We start from the raw sequence: 23,657 nt of genomic DNA, 5'->3' as shown, positions 1-23,657 counted from the left end.
GTTTTTGCAAGCTCGTGGGCCTAATGTCTAAGTTTCCTTGATTCTCAGTGTTTCCTGCATGTAACCTACCTGTTTGAGTAGCTGGACCATTCCCTCAAGAATCCTTCGCCGGAGAATTCAACGCATCTACTCATCACCCTCCTACAAATCCATTCAGCAGTGCAAAACAGACCATTGGCCCCCCTCCCGGAGGGGTTACATACAGGAAACAGTGAGAATTCTACCCAGAAAAACCAAGTAAGCCATCTCACTCACCACATACATTTCTGTGGACCCTCCTATCTCTCCTCTCTCTCTCTGTGGCTCACCCCCAGTACAGTCCTCTGGCACTCCCTCAGCTGGCATCTCCACCTGTGCAAACTTGTTATTCAATAAATTAATTGAACTGTTTGTCTGCCTTGAGTCTTGCTTCAGAGCCCACTTTGTTTTATTGCCATTCTTGCATCTGATGCCTGCAGCCTTTCAGCACGTGGGTCACCTACTCAACCAACTGAATCACAGCAGTATCGGTGATTCCTTCAAGTTGTTGCTGCTAAAGGTGGTTCTACAAACTATTGTCTCAAGGAGTGTGCTCAGATTTTTTTTTTTTCCACACACCGCATCTGCATTTTGGTTTAGTTTTGGTTAATAAATAATGCCATGGTGTAATGTGTCATGTGTTGTTCATCTGAGACCCGGTAAGGACAATACAATTTTGGATTCTGGCTTTTCTTTCCATAAAGAGAGCTAGTCTATCAAACTTCCCCAAATCTGGCAGTAGATGTAAAATGTGGAGACAGACATCTAAATTATCAACAGATTTGGATTTGGTTTGTCTAATTACCAAACCAAAAGCCTGTGAAACAAAGCAGTTTTCTTTAGACAGCCTGGTTTCAGGTTTTGACTGTAAATCAAAGCCATCAGATCTTCATGCTTCATTCAGCACAGGGATGCTGTGCTGCTGTCGGCTGCTAATTCAGCTGCAACCACATTACTCTCCTCCCTAATAAGGTTTACTGAGGGTCTGTCTTCCCAAGCTGCACCCTCCTCCACCCTCACAAACATCATAATGGAGCTTGACGAAAGCATGTGCCTTTGCTTCTTGCAGTGTGCTCTTGTTAATGAGCATTGTGCATGTGATTGTGCGCATACAGAAACATTTCGGTGTGTGAAGGCAAATGTTGCCCAGTTTGAAATGTGTCATCAAATGCATGTGTGAATTTCTGTCTACTTTTTTTTTTTTTAACAGATCTTAATACAGAAAAAAGGTCTTGTGTTGCCAACGTTAAACTGGAGCTAATGTCGACAAAACTATTATGTATCAAGTATAATGGAAGTTCTAAGTTACACATAAAATGTGTGTGTTTATAAATTATGTACGTTAATATTCACTGATTTTGTTTCAGTGAGAGGATGAGCCATTCTCATTAGTAGCCTTTAAAAAGGATAATTAGGTGAGCCAGTAAAGGTCAGGAAGCCCAGCAGGATGCAGACAGTGATCAAGAACTCTACACTCAGCTTTGACCTTCACACGTCTGGGAACATTTTGGCAGGGAAGCTCTAGCTTCTTCCCTAGGTTTTAGAAGGATGCATGTTGTTCATTATTAGCTCATTTCCTGCCCTTTCTGAAAATTGTGTTGTGCAGCTTAGCTAAGATGCAAATACATTTTTTCCCCATAACTATTGTCTTTGGTCAGTAAAAGGTCTTGACTTATGAGCGTCATTAAGTTCAGATTTTTTTTTTTTTCTTTTCATAACTTGTCTGTGCTATTTTAGTCTTCAGTCATATTTATTCCTTGTGAAGCACAAGTTTCAGGTGCTGGTGCATTCAGCCTCACTGGAGTCACACATCTGATGCAAACAGGTATTAAAACAAAAAAATAAAAATTGTGTGAGTCTGCAGGATGAGGCCAAGTACAGATTAAATGCTGTGCTGAAGGTCACAATGACACTGGGGAGAACCAGAAATGAGGAAAGCTCTACAGGTGCACAATTACAGGCCAAACAACACTGAAACTAGGAAAGGGACCAGGAACATTTATGAATTAGTTTAATATGCTAATTTTTGACAATCTGTGAAAAAGTCATTTCAATTCAGCCTCCAGAGGAAGTGTATCCTTCACCAAATATGTAATCCAACCAAAAACCAACGTCCACCTGCTGGTTACTTAGCAGAGCACATATACCAAACATCTACTGTTGGAAAGAAGCCAATGTTCCCCACCGACAGCATCTTCTGAAACATCCAGTATCTGAGGTGAATTTAATGCACTTTGCCAGTTCTCACTGATTTCTTATCTGTTTAGTGACTGTTTGCAGGGCAGCAGGAACTGTGTTCTCTGGTCTCTTTTTCTTTTAACTACAATTTTTAAAAAAATGTATAAAAACTGAATAAAGCAGTCCAAAAAAAAAAATAAATTTATTTTCCCAAATAAAATTTGTCAAGTTTTTTGTTCACTACAACAGCATCTGAAATGCTTTAATGCTTTCACATTAAACAAAACAAAGCATTTAACATGTCATCACTAATGATGGGTTGAGAAAATTATAAAACTTTTTTTTTTTTAAATAAGAACTTTACTTTAAGTGCTTTAATATAAGTGTATTCACATATATTAAAGATCCATCCACTTTCTGTATGTGTATACCATACTATTCCAGTTACACAAATATCAAACCTTTAAACGAAGGCAAACATAGTTAAACTTTTCTGGATTAAAAATAACACTGCCCACAAGTTGTACAAGTCAGTACATAAACTCAAGTCCTTGCTGATAAAGGCTGACAAGATAGATTATCACATGTATAGTTATTAGGAGAGAAATGCTCCACATTTATTCTGAGTCATTTATGTAGTCAGTTGAGTCCTTTTGCATTGGATCCAACAGTCTCAGCCTATTCGGTCCCAAACAGAGGAAACATGATGCCACAGTTTCAAGGGTGACAGGGAGAAATGGGTCCACCTGAAAAAAAAAAAAGAGTCACTCACATTTAATACAAAAACATCTGTCATTACGCTTTCAACATATTTCCAGTATTTAAGAAAAAAACAACTAACACTGAAAATAATGAGTACAAGTTTTCCTGACTCATGTTTTTTAAAAAAAAAAATTGGATTAAGTAAAGGGAGGAACCAGACAAGTCAGGACAAGGTAGATCCATGGGAAAGAGTTTCAATAATCTTCAGGGTATATCATCAATAAGTTGCCAAATTTTGCCATTATACATTTTTAGGATGTACTTAAACATATCCTCTAACCTGTCAAATATTAATTCTCATTGAGTTTTTTTTTTCTCTCTATTTGTGCAGCTGTGTGGACATTGTCATGCTACAGTTTGCAAAAACAATCTGTAGATAAATCTACCTCGAGCCACTAAGTTTGTTTTTATTTTTTTCCCTCTCTCCACATAGCGCGAGTGGAAGCATGGTGGAGCAGTGGTGTATCAATATCAGGGCAAATGCAATGAAAGCAGCTTGTTGGGTCAAATAGCTCTGGTAACAGGTCTAACTGAATCTATGTCAGGTTCTCACTGCAGGTACATCCACCACAGCAAGCACCAGGATGTAAATCAATACCCCCTCCTTCCATCCATGAACACACTAATTTCATTGAAGGCTATTCTGTGTGTGTATGGTAGAGAATGAAAGGGAGATGGAGCAAATGAGGTACATATGTAGGTTAATGAAGGTCATTTTTTAATCCCATTACAAGATGTGTGTACGTGCAGGAGAGCAGACGAGGCTTTTTTAGGACCTTTGTTCCATAATGTTATTCTATCATGAGGACAAATTGTTAACTGTTCTTTCCAAAGACAAGTTCTTGCTATAAAGCTGTAGTTCTTCATAAGAAGTAATGAATGAGTTTAAAAATGTAATCTAACATTCAAATACAAAGTGATGAGAGAAAGTTAAAGATCACTAACAGTTTCCCCCTTAAATCAAACTCTACAGTAAAAGTCAGTTTATTTACTTATATAAATGTAGCACAGTTACTTAGGAGATGGGATTATTTTGGTCATGACTTATGTGCCAATTGTGAACTTATCTCATGAGAAAAAAACAATGTGTGTATCTGTACCCCAAGTACCATCCTGGATTTGGCCCAGGGCAGCAGTGTGGAGGCTCAGGGTGCTCAGGATTGGAGGTGGTGTGGCCACTGAGGGGGCAGAATCCTTAGGCTGGCACAGCACCTCCTCTGGTGTCACCGACGTGGGATTACTGACAGGTGGAATTGGTGGAGAAGTCACACTTGGTGTCTGAAAACAGATTTAAGATTTTATTAACAGACAAAAAAAAAAAAAATTGGAAGACTGAATGGGTTTGCCTCCTCACCCTGAGCAAGTCATAACAGGAAACATTACACATTAACCTCAGTGGACAGAAAGCACTGTCAATACAACAGCAGTAGATGAGGTCAGTGTCAGGTGCTCATACCTGGATGTTGTAGATGACCTTACTATCCCCGATATACTCCAGGCCGGGCATTTCATCGTCTTCAACCTGACAAATCAAGAAAATATAAGTACACCTGAAATTTTATTTTATGGACACATTTTTAGCTGAATCTGCTCACTTACTGAAATGACAAACAATTTTTTAGGTAACAACATTTCAAGCAACATAACAGGCCCGCTGCAGATTTGACTGTGTGAATAAATGAATAAAAATATACAATCTATAGATGTATTAACTCTACAATTTCCTGACTATGATTACAGTGAAGATGAGCTACAAAAAGAAAAAAAAAAAACCTTCAGGAAAAAAGAAACTATACAACCCAACAAACATATCCTCAGTTTCGAAACTAATAAAATATTTCACATATAAAATATTTAAATCAGAGTGAATTTTAGCTCATGCATGCATGCTGTCATTTATTAAATCTATGGAGCAGCATGTTGTGCAAGTGTCCCTCTATTTTTGATATTAAGCACGGTTCAGGTTAGCTTCAATTCTGATATATACCAACTGGGATTTAAATGGCAGCTCCACGATAACAATCACCTCTTCTTAAAATGCACATCACTACATTTGGACTATGTAACATTTCTATCAAACTTAAGACAGACAGAAACACGGTCACATCTCCTTCCCCTATGTTCAATTTAACAACTCGCCACTCATAAATATATGAGAGTGACAATTTTGCAATCCAGTGTCCATTAAACAGCCCACTGATTGGCTGCAATCTTATTTATTGTCCAACAACAAGCTGTGACCTTCCAACAGCCTGACTATACATTAAGCAGGAGTGGACTGCAACTCCGCCTTCAGCGATATGATGTGTGTTTGATCTGAGTGTGCATACTAACTGTCTGTGTGTGTGTGTGTGTGTGTGTGTGTGTGTGTGTGTGTGTGTGTGTGTGTGTGTGTGTGTCTGTGTCTGTGTGTGTGTGTGTGTGTGTGTGTGTGTACACATGTGCTGCAGTGGGCCTAGAGCAATGAAAGTATGGCTGGGAAGATAAGCGCTGTGGATAGTAGAGAGCAAAAGCTTCACAGCAACATTAAGACTGGGGAAAAAAATGAAAGTGAGAGGAGGTGGGAGAGAGGCGACAAAGACTGGACTCATAGATAGAACCAGAGACGTAAAGCTGTAAATCCATGAAAAACAAATGACCAATACGGGGAACATTTTGGTCATCTGTAAAAATCTTTAAGAATGCTGTACAAAGCACAGCAGTGACTTGGTGTTAAGCTTAATTATCAGTGTTTAAAGTAGGGCAAATATCTGTGCTCTTTGGAGAGGAAGGGCTCACAAAATGAAGAAATGAATCTTAATTAAACTGATGAACTATGATAGGTGTCTGTCTGTGCTACCTTTAGTGCGTCCATTATGGAAGCATCTCCTTGCTTGTGGGATGAAATCATTTCCTCCTCCACATCTGGCAGGTCAAACATTCCCTCTCCCAAGTAGAGACTCACAAGTGTGTCCTGAACAGACACCTGACATTAAAAAAAACAAAACAAAAAAAACAGCAGGAATGAATGACCTTAGAACCTATCCTGAATTTAAAAAAAAAAGAAATACTAATGCATGTGTTATTGTACTTCCACTCTTAATTATGCAGTTGTACACTAGAAAAACTGCCAACTACAAATGCTTTATATGCACTGGTACAGCTCAAATACGAAAAAAACACTAAAAGCTTGTCAAAAACTGTCGATCATCATGGCACAAGACCAGCAGGTGTTTTTGTGTGTGTCACTCACTGCTGTAGTATCTGCAGGGCTGCAGGGTGTCCCATGGCCTTGGCTCAGCAGGACAGAGTGGATATAAATGTCATCATCAGTATGTGTGTCACACAGGTAGAGCTGAAGCACATCTCCACTGTAACAGTCCAGGGCACCCACCAGGGTGCGAACACAGGACAGTTTCTTGAATTCAGCTATTGCCTCAAGAGTCCAGCAACCCTACAAGAAACCAAGGCTCATTTATGAATCCAAACGTAAGAGCACTGAGCAGTAAATTCACTGCTTGCCCAAAACATTCAGTTAAATCCTGTTTATAGTATTACAAGACAGCTGATAATATGGCATTAACAAGACACTCGTGCAGCAGTTTATAGAAAGGCTTGCATTTGTAAGGAAACTGATTATTAAATAAGATAAGCCACAGACTCACAGAGGTGGGTTTAATTCCAGCAAGTGAAGATGGAACAGCTTGCACTGGAAGAACCGAATAAGCTGACCTGGGACAAAGACATTCAATGTGGGAAGGACATCATATCTCATACACCTACCAACTTTAAAAAAAAATATATATATATATATACATTTAATTTGTTTTTTTAACTTAAAGATTTTTCAGAAGCCCCTACTTGAGAAACTTGAGGTTGGCGGTTGGCACAACCATCACATCACCAAAGTCAACGTAGTACACTTCCACCTGAGTGGGGTTGATCACCTTGTGGATCACTACCCGATAGAACCACATTCCAGCTGGTGAAACACAGCAGACCTGACCCCGTCGAACAAATCGCTGGGGAAGGCGATAGCGCTCCAACACTTGAGGGTAGTGGTAACATCGTCTAGAGGACCGGGGGGGGTGGGGGTGGGGGGTGGTGGTGGTGGTGAGATGTTATTGATCAGAGGAGCAGGCACAATTAAATATTAAGTACGGAAGCTGCTACTAACACATGCACCACCTCATCTCAAACATCATGTCCTCCATAGCTCGGGCCTCCTCAGTCTCACTGAAGCGAATGTAGAAATGTCCAGGCGACTCCACCCATTCCACCAAGACTGCTACCAGCTCTCGAGCAGGATGGCGCGTTGGTGGTTTGAGACGCTGGTTTTGGAGGGCATCGAGGGGCACAGCAGGGCTGTGACGCCCCTGAATCATAGTGTACATTTCAGATATCTACAGAAAGACACATATAAAAACAAAAACAACAAAAAAACAAAAGGTTTTCTATAATATTCAGCTACTCCTCATTATTGCTAGATTTCAGTGTTAAACTTCATAGGTGGATAAAAATCTATATTTTACACAACACAGAGACAATCACAGGCTGTAAAATCGTGGCTTTTACAGCCTGTGGCTTTTAATGTCATTGCAGCAAGTGGCACTCTAATTACTTTAAAGTGGCTGTGGTTAAAACAAACAAACAAAGGATGTTGCCTGACTGTGGAAAAGGCTGCCTAAAAGGAACTGTCATGCTGGCCCTTTAAGGGGGGGGCGGAGCTTAGACCACCAGTGTGCAGCAGGCAGACAAGGAATGGCAGAGAGGGGAGAGGAGCTGAACCAGAGTTTACAGTCTGAAGTTGGTGGAATTATTTGTTGTTTAGAGTTTGCTAGCCACCCCAGTTTGAGTTGTGTGCGTGAAAATACAAGTAAGTGATGTTAACAGTAAATGACCTAGTTTATTTATCAAAATATACATGTTTCACCCTTAATTGATATCATGCTCTGTTCGCATGCACATTTAGTAAGTGCTATCTACGTGAGTTCCGTGTGTTGTACCTTTGTAAACCTAGTGTATTGAGAAACATTAATGTTGCAGTCATGAAGAGTGTCATTGTGATAGTATTTCAGTTATTTGGCATTATTTAGACACTGTTGTCACATTATTTGTTATCTGTTTTAGAACCACACACATCCAGTTCCTGTACCGTAAAGAATAAGCAGTAAATTCACGTTACTGAACCCACGGGAGTGCGACTCTACTCTTTTCTGGAGTTCTAACCGGACTCACCAACCCCTCCAACCAGCCCAAGATAAAACCTATTTTACAGTGGTCCTTCGAGCCGGATAAGCGGATTGCTGTTTAAGGATGCAAAACCCAGAGTCAACAGCAATGGACACTCCACCCAGACGGCGAATGTCAGTGCCTTCCTACCTGTCAGATTATGACCTAAGTGGACCGGGAGCTCAGAGTAAATTCCGGACAGCAGCTACAGCTACATAGGGAGTTTTAGGGGAGCATAGGGCATCAGCGCGTCCACCCACCAGATCTCCATCACCACCGATTAGCCAGAGCTTTGACCCGATGAACTTGAGGGATGGTGAGGAGCAAGAACAGGAGCTTAGCCAATCTATGGAGCAAGCCAGCGGGGAGCAGCAGACCGACCAAGTTCCAGGGGTTAGGGCTGCTCTCGAAGAGATGCGCCAAGAAAACGCTGAGCTCCGTAAACAGTTCCAGAGCCTGATGGTTGCTTTACAGTCACCACCAGCAGCCTACCAGCCTCTATTTCCACCTCTTCCACCTCAAAGTGTATACAGTGGCGGTTACAGTGGCGGTTATGGACACTACCAACTCCCAACTGATACGCCAACGTACCAGCAGCAACAATATCCAACGCTCCGCTCCCAAGGAAGCCTGCCACAAGATTCCTCTCAATTCAGAGTTTCCCAACCGTCCAGAGATCTGCACTATAACCCGTATTATGCAACCACACCACAGCAGACTGCACTTCCTCATGCAAGCAGAGATTCTTCATTTCTCCAAGCACCCTGCTTTAATGAGCCACAGAGAGAGACCACATACCGGGGACCAAAGCCCACCATCCCCTCCTTTACAGCGCCAGACCCCAGAGAGTTTGCCCGCATGAAGATTGCCTTAGAGAATCTATTACCGGCAGATGCCACTGAAAGATACAAGTATCAGATCCTCACAGATCATCTCAAATGCGAAGAAGCTTCACTTGTAGCAGACTCCTATTGCAACTCAAGGCAACCTTATACAGATACAATGACAGCTCTCACCAAGATGTTTGGACAGCCCCACAAGCTTGCCGTGCAACGGATCACAGAGTTAATGGACGGTCCAAATCTACGCAGCGGTGACACCAAGAGCTTTCGTCTGTTTGCCCTCAATGTGCGGTCATTGGTAGGCATGTTAGACCAACTGGGACAAAGAGGCCATGTAGAGTTAGTCTGCGGCTCTCATGTCTCAAGGCTCTTAAGTAAACTCCCCTATGACCTCAAAACCAGCTTTAAGAGGTTCATCCACCCCCTGAGAGTGGCCATCCCCACTCTCATAGACTTTGCGGATTGGCTAGAATACGAGCTAGAAGTTCAGGAAGACAGCATGAAGCCCCCCAAGAGAGAGGAGACATTTAACAAGAAGTCTGATACCAAGCGCACTCCTAAGCCCCCAAGTAAGACTGCTACTATCCTCCTGGGCACGGAGAAGGTTTTAGGATCCAGTAGGGCAGCATCACCATCTGCATCTGAGCATCCTCCCAACACATCTAAGAGAGCAGAGAAGGTAATGGCCTACTGTCCCTATTGTGATAATGACAAGCACTTTCTGAACAACTGTTCCAACTTTAAGAACCTGAGCAAGGAACAGAAGGTGACATGGATTAAAGCCAATAATAAGTGTTGGCGTTGTGGACGTAATCACCAAGCTGCAAAGTGTACACTTAAAGCTCCCTGCAAGATCTGTGGCAGAAGACATCTGTTAGTGCTGCACGAGGTGAATGAAAGGGTAGAGGAGGAACAAGCATCAGCTCCACCTTCAACAGAAAGTTGCCTCATTAACACTGCCAACAAAGTCATGTACGTCAATCGTCCAGTCTACAACTGCAAGGTGCTCCTGAAGATCAGTAAAGTACGCCTGAGGAATGGTGACAAGTCACTCGAGACGTATGCTGTCCTAGACGATGGTTCGGAACGAACAATACTGCTCCAGTCAGCTGCCAAACAGTTGGGCCTTACAGGATGTAAAGAGGTATTAGCTCTCCGTACTGTCAGACAAGAAGTGGAGCAGCTCCATGGGGCGGCCGTGTCTTTCACGATTTCTCCAACAGCCAATCCTGACAAGATGTACACCATCCAGAATGCCTTTACAGCCGAGCAACTGAGTTTAGCAGAGCATTCCCATCCAGTTGTCTCACTCCAGCAGAAGTATAAACATCTCGCAGGATTGCCCCTCCCTCTTCTAAACAGAGTCCGTCCCATGTTACTGATTGGTGCCGACTATACGCACCTCATTACACCCATAGAGCCAGTCAGACTAGGACCACCTGGTGGGCCAGCAGCTGTGAAAACGCTTCTTGGATGGACGCTACAGGGACCAGCTCAGGCTATTGAGTCCATCACTAATGTAAGTCACTGTCTCTTCACATCTGCACCATCACCCACAGAGCTGTTCTCATGTGTGGAGAAGTTATGGCAGATGGATGTTCTCCCTTACCGCAGCGAGAAGTTGGCCACTAGGTCACGGCAAGACCAAGACGCCATCAGGCTCCTGCAAGAACAGACCATGAGAGTCAATGTCAGTGGCATTGAGCGTTATGCCACACCCCTTCTTCGAATCAAGAACATGCCCCTCTTGAAAACCACTCCAGAAGCAGTGTTGCCTCTCCTGAGAGGCACAGAGAAGCGCCTAGCCAAATCACCCAAACAAGCGGTTGCCTATCAGAAGGAGATTGAGAAGCTTGTAGAAGCTGGCTATGTAGTGAAACTGGTGGAGCACCAATGGAAGACCAGCACCGAAGCTTGGTACATACCCCACCATATGGTTCAACATAATGGGAAGAACCGAATAGTGTACAACTGCTCATTCCAATACCAAGGCTACAACCTGAACCAACTCCTTCTACCAGGTCCCACCCTCGGCCCTGCCTTGCTGGCGGTGCTGCTGCGCTTCAGGGAGCATGCCGTAGCCTTCAGCAGTGACATCCGTGGCATGTTCCACCAAGTGAGGCTCCTACCTGCAGACCGCCCCCTGTTGCGGTTTGTATGGCGGGACATGAGACGAGACAAACCCCCTGATGTCTACGAGTGGCAGGTACTTCCCTTTGGAACTACCTGCAGCCCTTGTTGTGCAACGTTCGCGTTGCAGAAGCACATCATGGACCACAGCAAACCAGGAGAAGATGTGCATGTTGCCATTAACAAGTCCTTCTATGTGGACAACTGCTTACAGAGTCTCACATGTCCAGCAGCCGCCAGGGCACTTGTTGACAAACTGCGCCACCTTCTGGCTGATGGAGGATTTGAGCTCAGGCAGTGGGCAAGTAACAACCCAGATGTCATCCACCATCTCCCTCCAGACCTCAGGTCATCCAGCTGCGAGTTGTGGCTCAGTCAAGGTCAGTCCGACATCCAAGAGCCAGCCCTCGGACTACACTGGAATTGTAAGTCTGACACCCTCACCTACAAACACAGACACATTGATTGCTCAGTGGCAACCATGAGGAACATCTACAGAGTTTTAGCCAGCCAGTATGACCCTCTTGGCTACATAGTGCCTTATACCACCCGAGCCAAGGTTATTGTGCGCCACCTGTGGGAGAAAAAGAGGGATTGGGATGACCCGCAGCTTCCTGAAGAGCTGCTGCAGAAGTGGCATGCATGGGAAGCAGAGTTGGCGCAGCTGCACAAGATAACACTGCCTAGGTGCTACACCAGTCCCAGCCTGGACCAACCCAACTGTAAGAGAGATATCCATGTATTCTGTGATGCCTCCGAACAGGCATATGGATCAGTGGCCTATCTGAGGACAGAGAGTCCAGAGGGAGAAGTTGGAGTCGCCTTCCTTGCAGCCCGGTCTCGTGTTGCCCCAAAGAAGCAACAATCTGTTCCTCGGTTAGAGTTGTGTGCTGCTCTAACAGGTGCTCAGCTCTACAAGGTCATCAGCACCGAGTTGACCCTTTCCATACGCAGCTGTATCTTATGGTCTGACTCAGCCACAGTCCTAACCTGGTTAGGTTCAGATTCCTGTAGATACAAGGTCTTCGTGGGCACTCGTGTGGCGGAAATACAAGAGCTAACGGAAGCTGCTACATGGAGATATGTGCCCTCACGAGATAACCCAGCAGATGACATCACTCGCGGCCTCACTATCCAAGACATCACCAAAGGCAGTAGATGGACGGATGGACCTGAATTCCTGAAACTGGCTCCAAGTGACTGGCCTGATCTACCACCCCCACTCCAGAGTGATCCTGATGGTGAGCTGAAACGACAGGTTGTTTGTCTAACTGTGTCCAGCTCTAGTGTTCCGGATCCACACCAATACCAGACTTGGGACAGCTTCTTAGAGGCCACTGCACATCAGCTTCACAGGGCGGCTGACCACAACCACCCTCTTACTGCTGATTCCTACGCTGCTGCTGAGCTAGAAGCTCTACAACACGCCCAAAGAGAGTCATTCCCAGAGGAAATCACCCAGTTAAAGGCAGGCAAACCCATTGCCAAATCCAGTCGCCTTCTTCTACTTGCACCGGAGTTTGATGAGAGAACAGGGCTCATCAGAGTAGGAGGCCGTTTACGCCGCAATCCCGACCTGGCTGTAGATGAAGTCCACCCCATTGTTCTGGACCCCCGACACGCACTGACCCAACTCATTATACAGGATCATGATGGGAAGCTCCAGCATCCCGGGCCAGAAAGGGTGTTTGCTGAGATCAGGAGAAGATACTGGGTGTTACGTGGCCGTGAAGCAGTACGCCGCCATCAAAGATCCTGTGTTGAGTGCAAGAGGTGGAAAGGTCACCCCAATCCACCCAGGATGGCAGACCTCCCTCCAGCCAGACTGCGCCTGTTCAAGCCGGCATTCTATTCCACAGGTGTGGATTGCTTTGGGCCATATACCATCAGAATCCGACGCAGTAACGAGAAAAGGTGGGGGATATTGTTTAAATGCTTAACCACCAGGGCAGTCCACCTTGACTTGATCCCCAGTATGGACACAGACGCATTTTTAATGGCTCTGAGACGCTTTATAGCCAGGCGTGGCAAACCCAAAGAGATTCTCTGTGACCAGGGGACAAACTTCCGAGGAGGAGAACGTGAGCTGCAGGAGGCATTTCAACAACTTCACCCTAACCTCAAAGAGCAACTAGCTTGCCAACAAATCAAGTTTGCCTTCAATCCTCCTGGATCCCCACACTTCGGAGGTTGCTGGGAGCGGGAAATCCGCTCGCTAAAGACTGCTCTTCAAGTCATCATTGGAGCCCAAACCATCACTGAGGAGGTGTTTCAAACAGTTCTGATTGAAATTGAGGGGATACTCAATTCAAAACCCCTGGGCTACACTTCATCTGAGGTAGCAGATCCTGACCCTGTTACCCCCAACTATCTCCTCATGGGGCGGCGGGATGCCTCGTTGCCGCAAGTCATCTATGATGGCCCAGATATTCTTGGGCGGCGAAGATGGAGACACAGCCAAATTCTAGCTGACCATTTCTGGCGAACTTTCCTGAGGCATTACCTGCCAGGACTCCAAGCCCGCCAGAAGTGGCAGACAGAATCAGCCAATCTACAAATAGGAGATGTTGTCATGATAGTGGACAACCAGCTCCCGCGGGCCCTTTGGCCTGTGGGGAAAGTCTCCCAAGTTTTTTCTGGATCAGATACCCGGATCAGATCAGCTGAAGTGACTGTAAAGGGAAGAACCTACGTGCGACCCGTGGCACGACTTGTCAGCCTACCCACCTTGCCAAAGGATGATTGATCGCCCTCCCCTTTACTCAGCCTTTTCTTGGTTGTTCGTATTCACAGGCGAATACGGGGGCGGCTGTGGAAAAGGCTGCCTAAAAGGAACTGTCATGCTGGCCCTTTAAGGGGGGGGCGGAGCTTAGACCACCAGTGTGCAGCAGGCAGACAAGGAATGGCAGAGAGGGGAGAGGAGCTGAACCAGAGTTTACAGTCTGAAGTTGGTGGAATTATTTGTTGTTTAGAGTTTGCTAGCCACCCCAGTTTGAGTTGTGTGCGTGAAAATACAAGTAAGTGATGTTAACAGTAAATGACCTAGTTTATTTATCAAATATACATGTTTCACCCTTAATTGATATCATGCTCTGTTCGCATGCACATTTAGTAAGTGCTATCTACGTGAGTTCCGTGTGTTGTACCTTTGTAAACCTAGTGTATTGAGAAACATTAATGTTGCAGTCATGAAGAGTGTCATTGTGATAGTATTTCAGTTATTTGGCATTATTTAGACACTGTTGTCACATTATTTGTTATCTGTTTTAGAACCACACACATCCAGTTCCTGTACCGTAAAGAATAAGCAGTAAATTCACGTTACTGAACCCACGGGAGTGCGACTCTACTCTTTTCTGGAGTTCTAACCGGACTCACCACAGTGATCCAACCCCTCCAACCAGCCCAAGATAAAACCTATTTTACACTGACCATTTCTTTGGTCTTATTACTGGTCTCCAGCTCCTTGCTCTCATCATCTACTGTGACGTGATCACCGTCTACTTGCCAGCTCTTCAATGGCAACTTCTGAGCATCATTAAAACTCTCTCTCTCTTCTGAGTCTAGAAACAAAGGCAAAAAAAAAAATTTCTGCTTAGCTGAAAGTCAGAATTTTTCAAGAATGCCCTGAAAAATGATATCTAAGACAACATTATTTATTACAATATGTAACTGAACAAACACAGATGAATGAAAATGAAACAAAATCCCAGGCACTAATGATGAATACACACCCGACTGTATATTGGCACTGCCATGTATGTTCCTGATTATCCAGTCTTGTCCACTGCCACCCCCTGCTGGTTTCAGCTGGAAAGTGTCACCCATCGCATCGACAAGTTCGGTGACACTAACAAAGCCGTTCTGTTGCAGAGGCAAGTCCTCACCAAAAAGCCTCTGAAAAAAAGCAAGAAAGCAACTCATTTAAGATTCCCAAGAAGATCAGTGTGCATCTTTGATTACTGTCTACTCTGATATCAAATGACCTACAGGCGCAAGCAGAAGTAACTGTGTGTTGTGTGTGTTTTCTAGATCTATAACGCACAATAAACAAGAAAGAGTTAATGATTAGGATCTATCTGCTTTTAAAAATCCTTGATCAGTTTTCTCATTTAAGACTCTCTGTTAACAATACATACATGAAAACCATTGTTTTTTTTACCTTGTACTCAGTCGGCAGTTTGTGAACTGATAATCCACCATCTGTTTGACCTACAACCTGCAGAGTTGTAAATATGTTAACACTTTTCATGACACTGCATTTTTGTTTTGTGTTTTTAATATGTGGAACAGCATTGTTAACAAATGTTCCATTTGTTGACCTCTTACTGTCATCTCTTACTGACAAAGCAGTTTCAGCACAATGAGGTCACAGATGTGACACGTTAAATGGTCACACTCTTTGATTCATATTCATACAGCTCTTTATTCCTCACATAGATTAACTATAAAAGCAGTTGCACTTGGAGACTACTGCTTTGCACTTCATGCCCGCATGATTAAAACAGGGCTCTAAGACATATGATTATTAACTAGCGTGAAGACTCACCGCTCGTAGCTTGTCTTTCAGCTCCTGACTAATGGTGCCAGCAACTCCATTCTCCAGAATCTGCTGACGAAGCTGTTCCTCCAGCTAATATTAAATTTAAGGAGAAAGAAGAACCTGTACTTAACAGATACAAGGCACACCAAATGTGTTTTCTCACCGTTACTTGCTTGCATGATTTCATGACAAAACTATTTCTTATTTTTGTGCTGTGAATCTGAATGTTTGACCAAAGCAAGAGTCTTAAAGATGTAGGCATGACAGTTTATCCAGACCACCAAGAGGTAATGGAACACTGGACATTTCATACTGCATTAAAAAACTGATGTTTTTCAGCTGCATTTGAAGGTTCTCCTCAAATGAAAACCAACCTCGAGGACACATTTATCAAAGAGCTGACCCTCTGGGGGAAGTTGGGGTTTGGCTTCCTGATTCTTCTCAGCCTTCACCAACTTGCTGCTGACAGGTGCTGCCTCATTATGGACAGAGTCCAAAGAAGCCTGCGTAGATGACTGGTTCTGAGAAGTCGGCTTCTCTGGAACTTCAGCTGAGGAGAACAAAGGTGTCTCAAAATTCAAACTACTGCAATAACGCACATCCTCCACAATTTCAATTTGTCAGTTTCTTTTAGTTTATATAACACCAAATCCCACCATTAGAAGTGCGTACAAAGACTGCAAAGCGCAAACAGGGCAAAACAAAATTACAAGAGAGAGGATACACAAACGTTAAGAAACTGATACATTTCATGCCTGCATAACACCAACTCTCTAAGAACACACCTGGAGGTCTCGTTGGCACTTTGGAATCTGGACTGCCAGTCCTCAGTAATGCTGGCTTTAACAGTGCAGTCCTCTTTGATGAACTGGATGGTCTGAGCAGTGGCTTAGGGACCATATGATCCCTCAGGGACAGAAGTGAGCCAAACCTGCTCTGTTTAATGACAAACAGGTCTGCCGCTGACCCCAGCATCTCTTCAGTGGAGAAGAACCCATAGTTGTAAAAGTGCAGCGGTTGGCCGAAGCAGCGCAAGTAACAGCACTCCAAGTCAGACAACCTAATGGGACCCTGAGAGAGGAGCTACATTATTACTTCATCGAAAGTACAGTGACAGAGCGACATGTTGTTTTTTTTAAATTTTTAAATCAAAAACTGGAAAAAGAAAAGCATGTCAGGTATATTCTCTTTAGAAGGATGTGCTTGAACAGTGCATTTCAAAATGAATGTAAAAAGTCTAGACCTTATGAAGTGTACAAAAATAAAAGACTAACAATAATCTGTGCTCTCACTTTGCTCATATTTTATTTAGTTCAAGGACGCTCGGCTTGTACCATGTAGATAAACCCGCTGCAAAATCTTCAGCAGGCCTTAACAGCCAAGGACATTAAAATTACACACACTGTGCTTGGGTGAGAAATAGTAAATACTTTTCAGTCCTACCTGGGACAGCAGGATTCGGAACTGTGCCCTCAGCTGTGCAGGGACAGATGGAGGCACAGGACCTCTTCTAGGGAGAATCACAGGGCGGGGTAAAAGGCAGCTGGCACCTCCTCTTCTGACCTTTTTGACTGGCTTAGAGCGCTGCTTGGCCACCAGCTCCTCAATGTTTCGAGTAAACTCGTCGCTGATAGCTGCAAAGGGGAAACCGGGGTGAAAACATCAAATTTAAAATTTATCCCAGTGTTCAAAGACAAGAGAAATTAAAGCCACAAGCGGCGATGATCAGGCCCTCGCACCCGGCGCTGGTCAACCCGTGTCACGCTGGAGCCAAGGCGCGCTCGATCAGGATGATTTCAAGAATATATGTTTCCAATTTCCTACATTTAGGAGAAATTACATCTTTTGCTCTCCATATAAACACAACGCCGTATTTGGGGGGTGCAGCGTGCAAAATAGGGCATTGGTCTGATTGACTTTTTGGATCGTGATGGTGTACAGAATGTCTCTACCCCATTTCATAAATTTCCAGGAAACTAAATCTTTTGCTGTCCATATAAACCCAATGCAGTTTTTGGGGTGTCGTCACGGCTGTGGCGTGCAAAATAGAGTACGGGTCTCATTGACGTTTTTGAATGATGTCAGAAACGTTGAAACAAATTTTCATGCATTTCAGAGGAACTAAATTCAGAGAAACTAATTCTGTGGGCTGTCATACACATTTTCATTTGCTTCTGTAGGGGGAGCTATTGCATCTATAGCCTTGACTCCATAGTTATGGATTCAGCCTGAGTTTGTACATGAGTGATTTAAATAGCAGGCCTGAAAATGGCAAAAACTGACACCGTCAATTGAAAATGGCTGACTTCCTGTAGGGTTTCGGGTATGGGTCCAAGAGACTTTTTTGTACATCTTAGGATGTTACATGAGCCTGCACAATTTCAGATATGTAGATAAAATGTAGCTCCGGGGCTACGCAAAAAACATGGTATTTCATGATATTTCCAGGTCCCACTAGGTGGCGTTCTAACATTTAGGGACTTTATACATATCATTGTGTTTAGGGCGGGAGGCTTATCAAACCACTAAAGTTTGATGCAGAGTGGGCAATGTGGCTTTGAGTCACTGCCATTTTTGTGTTCATGGCGAAACATCGAACTTTGCCATCCTGCCAGGGTCACACCCTTTGGTGAAAACTCACAGTTTTGAAAACAATGTAAGACCAACTCCTTAAGGCTTTCCAGGGGAAATTTGAGATGGTTCTGCTCACCCACCTTGGAGCTGTACCTCAAAGTGTAAAATATGACATTTCCTGTACCCACTAGGTGGCGCTGCAACTGTCAGTAAATATCATATGTATGGGTTCAGGGGCAGACGGTCATCCTACTGAAGAAGGTTGATCCAGATTGGAGAATGTAAGTTTGAATGAGAGGCAATCAAAATTTCCTGGCGAATGATTGAAATTCACTGGGGTGTCACGGCCACGCCCTCTGGTGAAAACTCACCATTTTTTAAATTTAGATTCCCCCTGGTGTGTAGATAAGAAAAAACAAATATGAAGTTGATAACATCCGAAACCTATGAGTTATTAGAGAAAGTATGAGGGCAGTAAATCACTAAAATCACCCATTTAATTCAAAATGGCAGTCTTCCTGTTGTGTTTAGGGCATTGGACCCTGTGGTCTTTTTTGTTACACATATGTAACAATGTACATGAAACACAGCAGTGGGAACTGAACTAAAGGTGGCACTGTAGAGCCATTTTGAAAGGGTCATGCCTGAAACCATTAAAATACTTAAATTTTCACCAGACCTGACATGTATGCAAAATTTCATGAGTTGTTGAGCATGTTTAGGCCCTCAAAAAAGCAATTAATTTGCCTAAATGTCCAAAGCAATTACAATAGGGCCTTTGCACAGGTTGTGCCTAAATGTCCAAAGCAATTACAATAGGGCCTTCACACTGGTTGTGCTCGGGCCCTAATAATGCCTCACACACTAAGTTTTTGTTTCACAAAAAGAAAAAAAAAGCATCTACCTTTAAAGAATGTGCTGCCATCTGATCTAAAGTTAATAGACACCACGTCAGGCATCTCCTCAGCCATATGCAAAATGTTTCTGAAGCCCAGGAGTTTCAGGGGCATTGGCTGCCCCATCATGGTGTGGTATTCTCGCTTGAGCTCATCTGGCTCCAAACCCCTCTTGGAGGAAACGAGCAAGGAGCGAACATCCTTCTTCAGCTGAGCCAAAATTTCTTCCTGGTTCATTTTACCTGAATATGCCTGAAAAACACAGCAAGTAGTCAAATGCTAAAGAAAAAAAAAACAAAAAAAAAAACAGAAACATACTGTACCATGTGAAGCCACAAAATCAACATTATATATTGCCAAAAGTATTCATTCACCCATCCAAATCATTGAATTCAGGTGTTCCAATCACTTCCATGGCCACCAGTGTATAAAAACAAGCACCTAGGGATGCAGACTGCATCAACAAACATTTGTGAATGAATGGGTCATTCTCAGAAGCTCAGTGAATTCCAACATGGTACCATGATAGGATGCCACCTGTTCAACAAGTCCAGTCATGAAATCTCCTCACTACTAAATATTCCACAGTCAACTCTTAGTGGTATTATAACAAAGTGGAAGCAATTGGGAACGACAGCAACTCAGCCATGAAGAGATACACACAGAGTAGGGTCAGCTTTCTGCAGAGTCAATCACTACAAACCTCCAAACTCCATGTGGCTTCAGATTAACTCAAAAACAGTCCATAGGGAGCTTCATGGAATGGGTTTCCACGGCCGAGCAGCTGCATCCAAGCTTTACATCACGAAGTGCAATGCAAAGTGTTGGATGCAGTGGTGTAAACCACGCTGCCACTGGACTCTAGAGCAGTGGAGACATGTTCTGTGTAGTGCCGAATCACGCTTCTCCTTCTGGCAATCTGATGGATCAGTCTGGGTTTGGCTGTTGCCAGGAGAACGGTACTTGTCTGACTGCATTGTGCCAAGTGTAAAGTTTGGTGGAGGGTGGATTATGGCATGAGGCTGTTTTTCAGGATTTGGGCTTGTCCCCTTAACTCCAGTGAAAGGAACTCTTAATGCTTCAGCATACCAAGACATTTTGGACAATTTCATGCTCGCAACTTTGTGGGAACAGTTTGGGTATGGCGCTTCCTGATCCAACATGACTGCACACCAGTGCACAAATCAAGGTCCATAAAGACATGGATGAGTGTGTTTAGTGTGGAAGAACATACCGGGCCGCACTAAAATAATAAATAACTTACATTATTTCAGTTTTATTTATTATCTGAGGCTGAACGACGTTTTACTTTGAAAAATGGGCGGATTCTCTCCGTTACATCCGTCTATGACTCCCTCTTGACGTGTCAAGACGCTTGTCTTGGTCACGTCAATTAAATCGACAAGCGTCACTGGTTCCCTTACCACTAAAGAAATTGGTTGGTTGACCAACATAACGCTCGTTTAAATATTTGAGTGCTCAACCAGAAAAAGAAAAGCGCTATATAAGAACTAGTCCAGTAACCATTTATATTTAGCAACACCGGGGATAGCAGTGAGGCGGACCCTGCCAAGTCAAGCTGATTCTCCGGCGGTCGACACCGCGGCTCTGCATCCAAAACTCAAATCAAAGCTTGTATTGGTGTGTGCCGGCTGATACTAAGTGAGGCTATAGTAGACCCAGTCAACCCACAAGCTAGCAAGAATGAGTTGCAGAGAAACAAGCTCAGGGCTCACACTGATTCAGCGTTATGGTGAGTTGTATTTTTTCATGCGGTTTATAGAGTAAAAATCGCCTAAGTTGAAGTCGCTCAAATCGGATTTTCGCTCTAGTCGGATGGCTTCTACAGCTCCTGATTTTTTTTTTCTCTCATAAAATCATAACCTAAATCAGTCGGATTTTCGCCTACCTCGGATGAAAAATCGGGTCCCATTGTAATACATTTCCAATTAAACATGATCGCATAAGGCGGATGAGTTTAGCGTTAAAGCCATCCTCAGCTCCTGCAAGCCACTTCCATGCATCGGCTCGTTCATGCACAGCTACACACACTCACAACGCCTGGAGATCGCTTTAGTGTCTATCATATCATAACATTTCATTTCACCGGAGACAATTATGGCAAGCGGGAGGCAAGTGTAAGCTGGTGTTACGTCGAGCCGCGTTTCCCCATCAGATACGGTTTCCCCAGCGTCTCTGCGCCGCTCACGCGGCAAAAATCGCGCGTGCTTGTTCAGCGCTCGTAACCACACCGCCGTGCTTGAGCCGCAGGAGAACTACGGACACCGTGAAAGCTCAAACAACGTGTTTCGGCGAAGTTGTCCCACTTTTTGCAAATGCGCTCCCATCAGATACGTGCGCTCTCTCTCTCTCTATGTTTAGATGTTTATCGATAGATAGATAGATACTCCATATAGCCCATGCGGATAGCTCTATATAACCCAAAACTGGGTGAACACATCTTGATAGCCTAATAACAGCCATCAGAAACCGTTCCCCCTGTGTTAAACTGGGGGAACACATTCTGATGGCCCAGGGACAGCCATCAGAAACCGTTCCCCCTGTGTTAAACTGGGGGAACACATTCTGATGGCCCAGGGACAGCCATCAGATACCGTTCCCCCTGTGTTAAACTGGGGGAACGCGTCCTGATGGCCCAGGGACAGCCATCAGAAACCGTTCCCCCTGTGTTAAACTGGGGGAACACATTCTGATGGCCCAGGGACAGCCATCAGATACCGTTCCCCCTGTGTTAATCTGGGGGAACACGTCCTGATGGCCCAGGGACAGCCATCAGGAAACGTTCCCCAGTTTAAAACAGGGGGAACGGTATCTGATGGCTGTTATTAGGCTATCAAGATGTGTTTACCCAGTTTTGGGTTATATAGAGCTATCCGCATGGGCTATATGGAGTATCTATCTATCTATCTATCTATCTATCGATAAACATCTAAACATAGAGAGAGAGAGCGCACGTATCTGATGGGAGCGCATTTGCAAAAAGTGGGACAACTTCGCCGAAACACGTTGTTTGAGCTTTCACGGTGTCCGTAGTTTTCTTGCGGCGCAAGCACGGTGCGCTGGTTAGAGCGCTGAACAAGCACGCGCGTTTTTTGCCGCGTGGGCGGCGCAGAGACGCTGGTGGGCGGCGCAGAGACGCTGGGGAAACCGTATCTGATGGGGAAACGCGGCTCGACGTAACACTGGAAATGTTGTCTAACACTAAACCTGTCCGTGGCTCAAAAAAGGTTGGGGACCACTGCAATAGAACACCTTTGCGATGAATTAGAGCGGAGACTGCGAGCCAGGCTTTCTCAGTGTCTGTAAGAATGGTGAAATATTCCCACAAACACACTCTCATATTAAACCCTACGGATTAAGAATGGGATCTCCCTCAAGTTCATATCAGTGTGAAGACAGACAAGCAAATACTTTTAGCAATATAGTGGAAAACTGGCGACAACTTACCTTTCTGTAAACACAAAACTCACTTCACTGATTGAAACGGATTTTTAAGCAGTCTAATAAATATCAAGGAAACCTGAGTGGCCCTCTGCTGGTTTGCACGAACGTCCACATGCCAGCCTAAAACCGGTGTGATTAGCTAAAGTTAGCTAAAACAGCTCTCTGCTTTTGCTAGCGCAGGACAGTGCGAACTGAACAAGTTCACTTTTCGAAGAACTCAAGACTAGTTTAATTCTGTAGAAACCTGTTGTTCTAGTTAGCACCCTAGCTAATTAATTGCAATTTCAAATTCGTCAACCCTTATTAGCTTGCCACTGCACAAATCACTTACCGCTCCCACAGCAACCATAAAAACAAGCGCGGTCCGGCTTCGTGATCGCCCCGCCCATATATTCAGATAATTCAACACATTTTGAATAGAATAGACTAGAATAGAATTCCTTTATTTGTCATTATACAGAATGTACAATGAGATTGGAGGGCCACTCCTGTTAAATGCCATGCAGTAGAAACCCACTTTATAAAAATATAAAATAAAGCTTCTAAGAATATACAGAAAATAAAATAGAATGTATGAAAAATATACATTATAAAAAATTAAATAAATAGGTAAGTATATGCATATAATAATGAAGATGGCGAGTGTTGCACTTTGGTGAATGAATATTGGATATTGCACATTAGAAGAGTGATAGATATTGTTCAGTATAAATAATATAATATTGCACAGAGATGTGGGTATTGCACAGTTAGAGTTGGTGAGATCAAGGTGGTGATTGCTTTGGCAAAGAAACTGTTCTTGAGTCTGTTTATGAATAATAACTAACCAAAACAAGTTTTTTTGTTTTTTTTCCCCCCCAGTTTTGTCACATTTGTGAGACTAACAGGACACCTGCTGCCTAAAGACGTCAGCGGTTATGGATCCAATACTGCCCCTTTTACTAATAGATTTGATCAAACATGAAAATACTGATACATATTTACTTTGTATCTTTCTTACTGTTTATAGTTTATGTGCCAGTAGAATAAAACATATAA

General features: G+C 43.8%; 1 protein-coding gene across 2 annotated transcripts; it reads right to left on the bottom strand.

Annotated features, from left to right (window-relative positions):
• Positions 1 to 2,585: 2,585 nt before the first annotated feature.
• On the bottom strand, positions 2,586 to 22,995 carry LOC115778557 (tudor domain-containing protein 5-like). Of its 2 annotated transcripts, none has more exons than XM_030726643.1 (17): positions 22,951 to 22,995; positions 19,163 to 19,406; positions 17,128 to 17,318; positions 16,470 to 16,755; positions 16,059 to 16,234; positions 15,691 to 15,774; positions 15,304 to 15,360; positions 14,876 to 15,038; positions 14,574 to 14,704; positions 7,126 to 7,340; positions 6,799 to 7,008; positions 6,603 to 6,669; positions 6,191 to 6,391; positions 5,798 to 5,923; positions 4,415 to 4,480; positions 4,059 to 4,236; positions 2,586 to 2,942 (listed from the first exon to the last, which is right to left on the bottom strand). In XM_030726643.1, exons 1-17 carry the CDS (start codon positions 22,966 to 22,968, stop codon positions 2,914 to 2,916), a joined length of 2,442 nt encoding a protein of 813 aa, XP_030582503.1. In that variant the 5' UTR covers positions 22,969 to 22,995; the 3' UTR covers positions 2,586 to 2,913. The 2 variants fall into 2 exon arrangements, with proteins under 2 accessions (XP_030582503.1, XP_030582505.1); XM_030726645.1 differs by lacking the exon at positions 22,951 to 22,995 and adding an exon at positions 22,623 to 22,924.
• Positions 22,996 to 23,657: the final 662 nt, after the last annotated feature.

The sequence above is a fragment of the Archocentrus centrarchus genome, chromosome 4 (genome assembly GCF_007364275.1).
Source record: "Archocentrus centrarchus isolate MPI-CPG fArcCen1 chromosome 4, fArcCen1, whole genome shotgun sequence".
Classification (NCBI taxonomy): domain Eukaryota; kingdom Metazoa; phylum Chordata; class Actinopteri; order Cichliformes; family Cichlidae; genus Archocentrus; species Archocentrus centrarchus.
This window is presented reverse-complemented; position numbering and strand designations above follow the sequence as displayed.

Coding starts and splice junctions, on each gene's coding strand:
- LOC115778557 (XM_030726643.1), bottom strand. Junction 6,392..6,602: donor CTGGAATTAAACCCACCTCT/GTGAGTCTGTGG, acceptor GGTTTCTTGTAG/GGTTGCTGGACTCTTGAGGC. Junction 4,481..5,797: donor CCATAATGGACGCACTAAAG/GTAGCACAGACA, acceptor TTGATTTGTCAG/GTTGAAGACGATGAAATGCC.